Consider the following 13,995-nt stretch of genomic DNA (forward strand, 5'->3'; position numbering starts at 1 on the left):
CCACATACATTAGTACATTCAATATCAACACTTTGATTCAACCAGGAAAATTACTAAATTTAGTCACAGAAGTTGATCGACAAAAGATTCTTATCCTTGCCCTGCAGGAAACTCGATCTACTGATGATGCCACCTTGGATTATGGAAATTACCATATATTCAAAAGTAAAACAGACCAAAAGATTCTAAATAGGACCACTTTATTTTGTATGAGCTTCATAGTACGTAAAAGTATACTGAACTCGATCCAAGAAGTTAATTCCATCAACAATCGTCTAATGACTGTGAGGATTCAGTGTACCAATAAAAGATACACATTAATAAATGCACACACTCCTATAAATATAGACAACAAGAAGAACCCCAAAAACGTGGACAAATTTTGGTACAAAGTTGAAAAGGTAATGTCAAAAATTCCAAAGGATGACGTTAAAATCCTCTTAGGCGATTTCAATGCACAAATTGGCCAAGAAAAGGAACACAGGAAAACCGTCGGACTTTAGCCCGGCGCATAAATTCACCAACAAAATCTGTTCAAGACTCATTGAACTATGTCAACAGTGCAACCTTAAAATCATGTCGATATCCCTCAGGAAGCATCCCAAGAAACAAAAAACCTGGAGGTCACCCATCAAATCCATTGGCAGATTTCAGATTGATCATGTAGCTGTCTCATATCCGCCACAGAAAGAGGTACATGTTGTACAAGTGAGACGAGGAGCAAACATCGACTGTGATCACTATCTGACAAGAGTTAAAGTAAAATTTACTCCAAGAAAATACCACCCCAAGAAAATCCAACAACAGAAATTTGACTTAAAAAGCATTCCTGTTACAGATCTCAAAGAAGCATGGTTAAAATCAACCAGCTAAAACATGGGATGAATTCCACACCAAAATCTTACAGAAGGTACGAGAAATGGTACCCTTAAAAAGGAATACAAAACACCCCTGGTGGAACTCGGTATGTGATCAAGCCCTAGAGATAAGAAAATCTGCATTTCAGAAATACAACAGTAGAAAATCCCAGAAAACTCAACAAGAATAATATGAGACCAGAAAATAAGTATCCAAAACCATCAGGCAAGAAAAAAGAAAGCGCCTGAAAGAACAACTGGACTCAATTGAAGAAAACTTTAGAAATCACAACACAAGGGGTTTCTACAGGACATTCACAGAAAAAATCAGAGGATACATTCCAAAGAAGTTATGTTTCAGGAAACAAGATGGAAAATTGGCGCTTACTAATAAAGAAAACGACCAAGAACTTGCTCGGCACTTCTCAGAACTTCTTAACTGCCCCGAACCCACTGAAAGATTTCTTGAAGAAGCATCCAGTTTCACTCAGCCAGAATCACCTCCACCAAACCAGGAAGAAATTCAGCGCCACATTAAATGACTAAGGAACAACAGAACCTCAGGAAGAGACGGGATTGTTGCAGAATTCCTTAAGAATCTTGGTCCAAATTCACTCATGAAACTTACAGAAATCATACAGAAAATCTGAAAATACGAAAAATTCCCCGAAGAATGGAAATGTGCCTTAATTCATCCACTTCACAAAAAAGGAGACAAAACTGATGTCAACAACTATAGGGGAATATCCCTCCTTGAAGTCGGCTACAAAATTTTCTCTGCATGCCTGTTGAAAAGAATACAAGAACAACTCGAACATAAGATTGGTGAATATCAAGCTGGGTTCCGCTCTCACAGATCGTGCACTGAACAGATCTTCAACTTCAAAACTGCTCTAAAATTCAGGGCCCTCAGAAACCTTCCAATCATCTGTACCTTCATAGATTTCAAGAAGGCTTATGATTCAATTGATCGTCAATCTCTGTTCAGCATCCTGAAGGAACAGGGACTAGACTCTAAAACGCTGAACTTGACCAAACAGACCCTCACTGACACGAAGTCAAGAGTGAAATTCATGGGAGAAATCTCAGACGAATTCCTGATAAAAACTGGTGTCCAGCAAGGAGATGGATTGTCACCCCTCTTCTTCAACCTCGCTCTAGATAAGGTGATGAGGGAAAAAAGACCTGAAAGCACAAAATAGCTGGAACCCAGTAAACATTGGGACACAAAAAAACAAACTTGAAATTCCATGCTAAGCCTTTGTGGATGACCTGGCCCTTTTGTCCAGCGATGAAGTCACAGCGATAAAGCAAGTTGAAATTCTCCAGGAATGTGTCAGAAAGGTTGGACTTCACATCTACTTCCAGAAAACTGAATTTTTCTGTTCAAAACTAGACATCCATAGTCTCAATGCAAAATACAGACAAATCAACAGAGTCCCTCACTTCAAATGCCTGGGCAAAATCCTTGAACCAACCGGACAGGAAAAAAATAACCCAAAACAACCGTGTCCAAAATCTACGAGCATATGGGAGAACAAGAGAAATCTACAACAAGAAATGTATGTCTCTCCACGTTAAGATTAAACATTACAATACTGTAAGCAAACCTGAGGCTTTATATGCAGGGGAAACTCTAACACTTTATAAAAAGGGCGAGCTGGAAAATATCATAAAAGAAGAGCAAAAAATCGTGAGGAAAATTTTAGGACCAAGACACACATAGAAGGGTACCGCCTCCAAATGCGGAAATCCACAGAAAAAATATCTAATATTGTGGCAGAACTCAGGAAAAGAAGGCTAAAATTTTATGAACATGTTAAGAGGCTTCCATAAACCAGACAAACCCACAAAGTTCTTGGAAGATTTATAAACTGAAGAATTTCCCTTGGATACAACAAACAAAAGTGGACATGAAGAATGCACAAATTCAACCTGAAGAAATTTAGAATAGAAATATATATAGAAAGAAAATTGACAAGTGGGAAGTTACTCCAGAGAATGAAGTTCCAAGTCAACAGATGAAAGCATCCTGGATCCTCTGCAACCAAAATCATAAATAAAGCTTTGTATGTTCCAAAAGGGACCATTCACGCATAATAATAATAATAATAATAATAATAATAATAATAATAATAATAATAATGTTATGGTTTTGCATTACAATAAATACTTCTACAGTTTCCCAAGATGCCAGAGTATGTATTTGTAATAGTACAAGCTTGCTTTCTTTTATATGTATTTTGGAAGTGAAATTTCTTTCTCAGTTGTCATTTCTGTTTTATTGTGTGGAGATTAAATATCTTCTCACTTTTAATTTAAGAAATTCCTTCTTCTCTGAACTTATATTTTAAGTTTTTGTACAGTAATTTTTTCCATGTGGTCTTTTCTTTTTTTACCAAGATTACGTGTTTATTGTGTCAATCGATAGAATGCCCTAAAGTAGGTATTCATTAGCATGGGTGTACATCGGTTGCCATTTCCTGCATGTACTTCATTGTTTGGTAATTTTTTTAAATGAAGTATATTATGGTACCTTAAATTGTAAGTAATAAATATTGATTCTTTTTCATAGGCTATGCATGGAGGTCTCTTTTCCAGAGATGATGTCACGTTGGATGATATTAAGAAGATAGATAGGAATAGACAACCACCAGAAGAAGGTATGATATTTATGAACTCTCAAAAATCAGTTCTCAAGTCTCTTTGTAATTTTAGTAAGCGAGACCTATCACGCCCCAATAACCTGGTCCCCGTCGTTATGGACGGCATGTTGTCATCAAGCAAAAAAAAAACGCCTATTGCATGTTATGGATGTAGATTTATCACGGATTATTTTGATGAAATATTTCTTGTACTTTACTGATTGTTTTGGAAAAAATACTTTTCTTGAAATACTAGTAGAATTTATTTGTATGTGACGTTACATGTTGAGTTTAGTATGGTATGCTCGAAACAATGGTTGAAGCATGATGGTACATTTCAGCAGTCAGCACATGTGGTTCTTACATTTTTTCTAACAAAACGTATGGTGTTGGTTACCATATTTTTATCTGTCTAAAAGCCTGAAGTAAGTGCGGCCAGTATTCGGGAGATTTTAGGTCATTTTTGTGATACTTTTATGAAACTAAAACTACAGTGATTGTGAATGACCTGTTTTCCAGTTAAATGCACAAAGTGAAACCACAAGGGCTGTTGGCAATGTGCTAACACCAGCAGGAGATTTAAAAGGCTAACAATGAATGGGTTAACAGAAATAATAAAGAATCTTGAATGAATGACATATCAGAACAATGAGTCAAGAAATGAGGTGAGTCAATGGGAGGAGTTGGTAGGTTATCTCAAGAGAGAGTAATCACACTTCATTTACAGTACATTTAGTTCAGCAAAACAAAATCATCGAGATGAAAATAACAAAACAGAATAAAGAGGAAAACTTACAAAAGGGTTTACAGCATGCAGTTTTGAAGGTAGATAGGTTTTGCTTTCAAATTACATAATCAAAATGAATAAAAGTACGTGTAAGAAGTTAATGAATATAAATTGCTCAAGTCTACAGCCAAGTAAAATAACATAATTTTATAAAGTGTGGATATTAGGCCCAACCATTCATTACCACTATCTTTATAACACTGTACCACAAGATAGAAGTTTAGTCAACATGTTACAGAATTGAAAACAGAAAGGGCAGAATTGGGTGACAAGCCTCTAAATAAGTGGAATGTAAGTAGATGAAAAGAACAAACAAGTGTCAGAGAATTGTTCCCATGTAGATGTTAGTGTGTAGTCGGACTAGTATAACATAAGGTTCCTTGACACCATTGAGCTATTTTCCCATTCTGAAAAAAGAACAAGTAAAAAAGGAAAGATAAAAATAACAATGCCTGGTTACATTAAAAGTACTTGCCCCATCAACAAAATGCAAGTACTGTAGTCTTCAGAACGACTACGTTCGAGAAAACATATTGGAGTACAAAACGTTTCTCAAATCTGCAAAAGGGCATCAAAACATGCGAGCCTTCAAATTCTGAGAAAGGTCATGGCTACTCAGTGGCAGTGCTATAACACATCTTCTGTACCTGACGCTTAGTAAAAGTAAGTTTTATATACAGCAGGAATATTTTCGTGATGTATCATTGTAGTGTAAAGATATGTGGAACAGGTACTGCTGGCAAATTTTCAACGGGTTCTCGTTGATATTATGATGCCAATTTTAAGTTAATGGTTATTAAAAACTGAGAAATGTAGAATAATTGTACAGGCACAAAAAAAAAAAAAAAAAAACCGCACCGGGCGAGTTGGCCGCGCATTTAGGGACGCGCAGCTGTGAGCTTGCATCCAGGAGATAGTGGGTTCGAACCCCACTGTCGGCAGCTCTGAAGATGGTTTTCCGTGGTTTCCCATTTTCACACCAGGCAAATGCTAGGGCTGTACCTTCATTAAGGCCACGGCAACTTCCTTCCCACTCCCAGACCTTTCCTATTCCATCGTCGCCATAAGGCCTATCTGTGTCGGTGCGACGTAAAACAAATATCAATAATAATAAATAAAAAATATGGCCTAACTAGCAAAGATATGGAAGCAAATAGGAATGGGAAGCATTTGCCGGACTTCTGTGCTAGCATGAGTTTAGCAATTACGAACATTCTTCAAGCATAAGGCTGTTCACCACTACCAGATCCATAATAGACTATAACTTAACCGACTTAGAATGCAGGAAATCTGTTAGGAATGTACAGGTTTTCCGGTGGTTTTTCGATGATACAGACCACTATCTGATCTGTAGGGTACTAAGTATCTGTATTATTTAGTTTATTTTCTGGGTTGAACTGTGTTGTTGTTATCTGTACATTATGTACAGTTTGCCGACGTTTCAAATATATTGCAGTATTCTTTTTCAGGGCGACTGAAATACCCCTACTCGATCTGTGGTAGTCAGTCCCCAGGCAGCAATCACACTATAAGGGTGTTTCCTGACCTTGGTCTTTTATATCCTAGCCTTTCTGGCTGACGTAAGCCCCCTGGCTGTCTCGTGATAATTTTGAAAGGTATGTGTCACAGCCAGGTAGTGGGGCCTGCCCGCGCTGTTATGTAATTGAAGGTTCGGACTGCGTGTTAATGTTGTGGTCTGTATGTCTTAAACTATGAATGATAGGCATCCAAGAATTACTTCTTATGTCAGCCAGAAAGGCTAGGATATAAAAGACCAAGGTCAGGAACCAGTCAGCCATAAAGGCTAGGATATAAAAGACCAAGGTCAGGAACCACCCGTATAGTGTGATTGCTGCCTGGGAACTGACTACCTCGGATCAAGTAGGGGTATTTCAGTCGCCTTGAAAAAGAATACTGCAGTGTATTTGAAATGTCGGCAAACTGTACATAATGTACAGGTAACAACAACACGGTTCAACCCAGAAAATAAACTAAATAATTCTACACACCGTGGAAGCTTCATCTCTAAGATAAATATCTCTGTGCCTGGGATAGAGAAAGAGAAATCTGTCTGCGAATGCGTAAGGATAGAAAATCTCCAGGATGAAGAAATTAGACAGAGGTACACGGATATGATTAGTGAGAAGTTCCAAATGATGGACAGTAAGCAGTTTCAAGATATAGAAAGAGAATGGGTGGCATACAGGGATGCTGTAGTAGAAACAGCAAGGGAATGCCTAGGAACAACTGTGTGTAAAGATGGGAAGAAGCGAACATCTTGGTGGAATGATGAAGTGAGAGCAGCTTGTAAGCTTGTAAATGTAAAAAGAAGGCTTATCAGAAATGGCTCCAAACAAGGGCTGATGCAGACATGGAATTGTACGTAGATGAAAGAAACAGAGCGGAACAAATAGTTGTTGAATCCAAAAATAAGTCGTGGGAAGATTTTGGTAATAACCTAAAAGGTTAGGTCAAGCAGCAGGGAAACCTTTCTGGACAGTTATACAGAATCTTAGGAAGGGAGGGAAAAATGAAATGAACAGTGTTTTGTATAATTCAGGTGAATTCATAATAGATCCGAGGAAATCACTGGACAGGTGGAGAGAATATTTTGTAAATTTTCTCAACGTAAAAGGAAATCATCTTGATGGTGTCGTGAATAACCGAGCTCATGGGGAGGAGGAAAATGATGTTGGTGAAATTACACTTGAGGAAGTGGGAAAGGTGGTAAGTAAACTCCTTGTCATAAAGCAGCAGGAATAAATGAAATTGACCTTAAATGGTGAAGTAGTAGTGGGAAGGCAGGGATGAAATGGCTTCATAAGTGTAATAAGATTAGCATGGAGTGTTGGTAGGGTGCCTTCAGATTGGATGAAAGCAGTAATTGTTCCTATCTATAAGCAAGGGAACAGGAAGGATTGCAACAGCTATCGAGGTATCTCATTGATTAGTATACCAGGCAAAGTATTCACTGGCATCTTGAAGGGAGGCGCGATCAGTGGTTGAGAGAAAGTTGGATGAAAACCAGTGTGGTTTCAGACCACAAAGGGCTGTTAGGATCAGATTTTCAGTATGTGCCAGGTAATTGAAAAATGCTACAAGAGGAATAGACAGTTATGTTTATGTTTTGTAGGTCTAGAGAAAGCACATGACAGGGTACCAAGGGAAAAGATGCTCACCATACTGGGAGACTATGGGATTAAGGGTGCATTATTAAAATCAATCAAAGGTATTTATGCTGACAATTGCCCTGCAGTGAGAGAATTGATGGTAGAATGAATTCTTGTTTCAGGGTACTTACAGGGTTTAGACAAGGCTGTAATCTTTCACCTTTGTTGTTCGTAGTTTACATGGATCATCTGCTGAAAGGTATAAAGTGGCATGGAGGGATTCAGTTAGGTGGAAATGTAGTAAGCAGTCTGGCCTATGCTGACGACATGGTCTTAATGGCAGATTGTGCTGAAAACCTGCAGTCTAATATCTTGGAACTGGAAAATAGGTGCAATGAGTGTGGTATGAAAATTAGCCTAAATTAGACTAAATTGATGTCAATAGGTAAGAAATCCAAGAGAATTGAATGCCAGATTGGTGATACAAAGTTGGAACAGGTAGATAATTTAAGTATTTAAGTTGTGTGTTCTCCCAGGGTGGTAATATAGTAAGTGAGATTGAATCAAGGTGCAGTATAGCTAATGCAGTAAACTGGCAGTTGCTATCAACAGTATTCTGTATGAAGGAAGTCAGCTTCCATATGAAGCTATCTTTACATCGGTCTGTTTTCAGACCAACTTTGCTTTACGGTAGCAAAAGCTGGGTGGACTCAGAATATCTTATGCATAAGTTAGAAGTAACAGACATGATATTTAGCGAGATTGATTGCTGGTACAAACAGGTGGAAATAATGGCAGGAGGGTGCTTTGAATGAGGAGATAAAGGCTAAGAATTAACTCGATGGATGAAGCTGTACGCATAAACCGCCTTCGGTTGTGGGGTCATGTGAGGCGAATGGAGGAAGAAAGGTTACGTAGGAGAATAATGGACTCTTATGGAGGTTAAGAGAACTTGAAGGAGGCCAAGACTACAATGTTTAGACTCAGTTTCTAACGATTTAAAGATAAGAGGTGTGGGACTAAATGAGGCCACAGCACTAGTTGCAAATAGAGGATTGTGGCGACGTTTAGTGAATTCACAGAGGCTTGCAGACTGAATGCTGAAAGGCATAATGGTCTATAATGATGTATGTATGTATGTATGTATGTATGTATGTATGTATGTATGTATGTATGTATGTATGTATGTATGTATTTTTAAATATTCTTGGGTAATATTACATATTTTTACATATTATGTGAGAAATATAAAATTTTTGTTCATGTCTAATCAATTTCTTTTTTAATGTGTCACTTTTAGTTTTCAGATTATAGGCCTAGTAAAATTATTGCCGAATTTCATCATATATAAAACATATTTCAATTGCTAAAGTTGGCTTTAAAATTCCTTTAAAATTTGGATTTCTAACCCTTTGTCTGTCTGCATATGGATTAGAGTAGAAAAGCTTCAGGATATGGAAAAGGGTTGTTTAGTGGACAGTCTAGCAATTCTCTGATACTGCTATTATGAAAGATCGGCTGAGAGTTGCTTGATCTCACAGTGCATGGATAGTGGTGGCTCAAATCCATAGAAATTACAGTCATTAGTACCAAAGCTTAACATTCCACTGGTATTGATCTTAAGAATTTACCAATGGAGTAGTAGACATTTCCTGACATTTCAACTAAAGAAGTTGAGGGGACTGAAATCATCATGACGGTAGTTGACACTAATATTTTCTATAGCAGTGTGAAGATTTTGCCATTGAATTGAGCTTTAATCCCCCAAAATAGCAGATACCATATAATCTTGAATACCACCCACCACCGAATAAGACCCGAACCCTTATTTTTAAAGAACAAATTTTAAATTAAAAAAAGTGAAGTCAAAATTATTTACAATCTTTACTAACACACATCAGATGATTAAAAAATACAAATAAAAGTAAACAAACATTTCCAGAATGATATCCAATGAGTTCATTCATCATCATCAACAGTACAAACTTCGTAACTTTCATCACCATCACCTTCCCACAAAATGTTGGCATGGCTGCCATCCATAGCATTAGAAATGCTACATTCCCTGAAGCTCTTCCATATGAGGTCCCCAGGGATATGGTTCCATGCCGTCAAAATCCACAAACACAGCAGCTGAACTTCCGGGCGCTGAATGCGACCAGTTGGCGTCGGTGTGTGATTATCAGCTGCCATCCATTCTGTATAGAGCTGTTTCAAGGCTGCTTTAAATGGACGGTTCACGCAGACATCCAGCGGCTGTAGCATAGACATCATCCCGCCTGGAATGACTGCTAGGTTAGTTTTCCTGTCCTTGATATGTTTCTTCACAGGGTCTCTTGTGTGGCCGCGGTAACTGTCAAGAACAAGTAATCTCTTTTGTCCCAATAGTGCACCAGGGTGACGTTGCCAGACACACTTTACCCATTCTTCCACAAGTGAACTGTCCATCCAGCCGGAGTTCTGAGTTCTGACGATAACACCAGCAGGTAGATTTTTAGGAAGCATCTTTCGCTTGAAAACAATGTACGGCGGCAATTTGGTTCCGTCGGCGAGAATACACAACATTACCGTACACCGTTGTTTTTCATTACCACCTGTTCTAATGGGAACACTTTTCGCACCCTTTTCGCACCCTTAACATTCACAGTCCTGTCCAGTGGCATTTCAAGGTAGACTGGCGTCTGATCTGCATTGCCAGTTTGGGAAAACAAATATGCATTTTCCTTCCGCAACCGAATTATGTGACGCTGAAACGACAATAACTTCTCATCGTAGGCACCAGGAAGACGCTGTGAAATTGAGGTACACCTTCGTATGCTCAACCCAGTTCTTTTATAAAAATTACAAACCCATCCTCAGCTTGCCTTAAACCCTTCTGATGAAAGTTCCTTTGCGATCTCTAATGCCTTTAGCTGACACATTTCGGTTGACACTCCATATCCCATTTCCCGCCTTTATGTCACATACTTATCAAGTCTTTTTTTTTCAGTTTCTGGAAACTGTACATTCAATCCATGTAAAGCTCTACGATCACCAATACATGCTAATAGCACATTTTTCTTCTTTCTCCAATCGCGGAAACACGACTCGTCAATATCGTATTTCCTACCGGCGGCACAATTTCCAATAAATTTGGCTTCCCGAACTACTTTTATTTTCTCACTCGCAGTAAAAGATCGCAAACACTTTGTGGAATTCATGTTGATACTCCGAGAACATGCGTGAGACTGTCGCCAAGTGTGGAAGTAGCGTATACTGAGAGCGGAGAGAGCATTGTTGCCAAGCTGCACCGGCGGTGATGCCCGATTTACGCACATTCGGAAAGATAAATTTCCCAAAATTTTAAATAAGACCCACACCCAATTTTGGAAGCGATATTTTTGAAAAAACTGTGCGGGTGGTATTCGAGATTATACGGTATTTACTGCAAGTTCTTGACGAGCTCTTGATAATGTTCTCAAAGTTCAGAGAGGGCACGAACACTCCTCAGTTATGGTTTCGTGGTAGAGGATGATCATGTGGTAGAGGATGATCATTCTGCCAGGCTGAGTGGCTCAGACGGTTGAGGTGTTGGCCTTCTGACTCCAATTTGGCAGGTTCCATCCTGGCTCAGTCCGGTGGTATTTGAAGGTGCTCAAATACGTCAGCCTCGTGCTGGTAGATTTACTGGCACATAAAGAAACTCCTGTGGGACTTAAACACCGGTACCTCTGCATCTCCGGAAACCATAGTAGTAGTTTGTGGGACATAAAGCAAATAACATCATTATTTATTATTATTAGAGGATGATCTATGAGAGCTTCACCAATTTAAATATTTGTGATGTCTAATTAACTGTATGTGGAAGCTGTCCTGGACCTTATCATGGCGGAACAGAAACAAAATATGTTAAAAGATGAACATTAGAGCTTTGAGAAGGATTCTGCTCAAACATACAAGGGGAGGATGTCACTAAAATTGCGGAAAGTCAATGTACAGTATCCATTATATCATAGCTCTATAGAGTTCATAAAGTTCAGAGAGGCCAACAGCCATGGTTTGTTATTGGGGAATGTGCTATGAGAGCTTAACCAAGCGGATGTGGAAGTTTAAAAGCTAGCAAGCAAGCTCGTAGTTTTGCATGACTGATGATATCATGATCATGGCCACAGACCAGTTTTACATGGCTTCCAAACTACAAAGACGTGACTTTTCTCTTTTGTATTATAGATACAGTTGCACTACTTCAATTCATTTCCTTGTTTAATTTAATTCCACTAGTATCTGTCATAAATACATTTTCAGTCATTAAACTGTAGTTACCGAGCGAGTTGGCCGTACATTTAGGGACGCACAGCTGTGAGCCTGCATTCGGAAGATAGTGGGTTCGAATTCCACTGTCGGCAGCCCTGAAGATGGTTTTTCGTGGTTTCCCATTTTCACACCAGGAAAATGCTGGGGCTGTACCTTAATTAAGGCCACGGCCACTTCCTTCCCACTCCTAGCCCTTTCCTATCCCATCGTCGCCGTAAGACCTATCTGTGTTGGTGCAATGTAAAACCACTAGCAAAAAAAATATTGCACTATTGGCTAAGTTTTTTTTTCTTTTCCTTGTGACAGTGACCATTGTGTTCTCAAATTGCGAGGAAATGTATTGTACCACTCGCTCGTCCCTCCATTTGCCCACCATAAATCCCTCAGCGTACTGAGCGATGGTTCCACCTTTAGGCAGTATTGCCGTCTTCACAATTGGAGGGTTGTGCTGCCAGTCAGCTCGGAGTGTTCTTGTACTGTATGTGTTTTCTGACAGCAGCTTAGACGCTGGCGCAAAACTATTATAATAATTGTCCATGAACACGGCATGGCCATTATTCAGAAGTTGCTCCAAAAGATCAGTGACCACGTTTGTAGAGTGTCCTCTCCCAGACAACTGGTCGTTGGCTCCGGCATACACAATAAATTGGAAAATGAGGCCCTCAGGTTCATTTAGAGGGGCATAAAGTTTTATACTATACTTATGCCATTTCCCCTTTATATCTTCTTCTTTCTTAATCTGCTTCTCCCTTGGACACAGCAAGGGATCCTACCCCTATTGCCTCAAGGGCAGTGTCCTGGAGCGTGAGACATTGGGTCAGGGCCTAGGCGGCCTCACCTGCAATGCTTAACAGGGGCCTTGGTGGGGGATGCGATGATTGGAGGGGATAGACAAGGAAGAGGGAAGGAAGAGGCTGTGGCCTTAAGTTAGGTACCATCCCAGCATTTTCCTGGAGGAGAAGTGGGGAAATGACGGAAAACCACTTCCAGGATGGCTGAGGTGGGAATCCAACCCCCCCCCCCCCCCCTCCTACTCAGTTGACCTCCCGAGGCTGAGTGGACCCCGTTCCAGCCCTCGTACCACTTTTGAAATTTCATGGCAGAGCCGGGAATCGAACCCGGGCCTCCGGGGGTGGCAGCTAATCACACTAACCACTACACAGAGGCGGACCCTCCCCTTTATATACTGCTCATGGTGTGGGTTATTGTAGTCACGTCCTAGATCGTGAACCATGGGCAACGGCTGAGTGGCCTAGTAAGTGGTCCTGAGAGTCGGGATACCAGTTGCTATGGAATGGGAGTGGGCATCTCGGACATATTCTGAGTCGTGGCCCTCCTTGTGCTCAGGTGGCTAGGACTATACAATTCACCAATGGTCCATAACCCGTTAGAGGAGAGATCCTCACTTGGACTATGTGCAAGTAGGGTAGCATCCTGCTTCATGAATTTACCGAGCTCAGAACATTTTAAGCAAGCCGCGGACCTATGGGGGTAACAGAGTCCCACTCCCATTTGACAGGCGAGGGACTCCTTGGAAACAACTTGGCAAAAGAAATGGAATTCGATGGGGAGCTATCAATATTAATGGGGCTTATGGAAGAAAGAAAGTAGAACTAGCTGAGTCTGCAAAGAGGATGCATCTGGATGTGCTAGGAGTAAGTGATATTCGGGTAAGGGGAGACAACGAGGAAGAGATAGGAGATTATAAAGTGTACTTGACGGGTGTTAGAAAGGGAAGGGCAAAATCTGGGGTAGGGCTCTTTATCAGGAATACCATTGCACGCAACATAGTTTCTGTTAGGCACATAAATGAGCGAATGATGTGGGTAGATTTGTCAGTTGGAGAAATTAGGACTAGAATTGTCTCGGTGTATTCACCATGTGAGGGTGCAGATGAGGATGAAGTTGACAAGTTTTATGAAGCATTGAGTGACATCGTGATCAGGGTCAACAGCAAGGATAGAATGGTGCTAATGGGTGATTTCAATGCAAGAGTTGGGAATAGAACTAAAGGATACGAAAGGGTGATTGGTAAATGTGGGGAAGATATGGAAGTTAATGGGAATGGTAAGCGTTTACTGGACTTCTGTATTAGTATGGGTTTAGCAGTTACGAATACATTCTTCAAGCATAAGGCTATTCACAGCTACACATGGGAGGCTAGGTGTACCAGATACATAATAGACTATATCTTAACCGACTTCGAATTCAGGAAATCTGTTAGGAATGTACAAGTTTTCCTGGGATTTTTCGATGATACAGACCACTATCTGATCTGTAGTGAACTAAGTATATCTAGGCCT

The 13,995-nt window shown here is 40.0% G+C and overlaps 1 protein-coding gene across 1 annotated transcript in view; it reads left to right on the forward strand.

Moving 5' to 3' along the window:
* Positions 1-13,995, forward strand: part of LOC136862772 (serine/threonine-protein phosphatase 5) — a 239,688-nt gene that overhangs the window by 162,367 nt on the left and 63,326 nt on the right. The window contains exon 8 of the mRNA XM_067139018.2: positions 3,433-3,520. Coding sequence (XP_066995119.1) covers positions 3,433-3,520 — 88 coding nt within the window. The remainder of the gene's footprint in view (positions 1-3,432; positions 3,521-13,995) is intronic.

Source organism: Anabrus simplex, chromosome 2 (genome assembly GCF_040414725.1).
Source record: "Anabrus simplex isolate iqAnaSimp1 chromosome 2, ASM4041472v1, whole genome shotgun sequence".
NCBI lineage: Eukaryota > Metazoa > Arthropoda > Insecta > Orthoptera > Tettigoniidae > Anabrus > Anabrus simplex.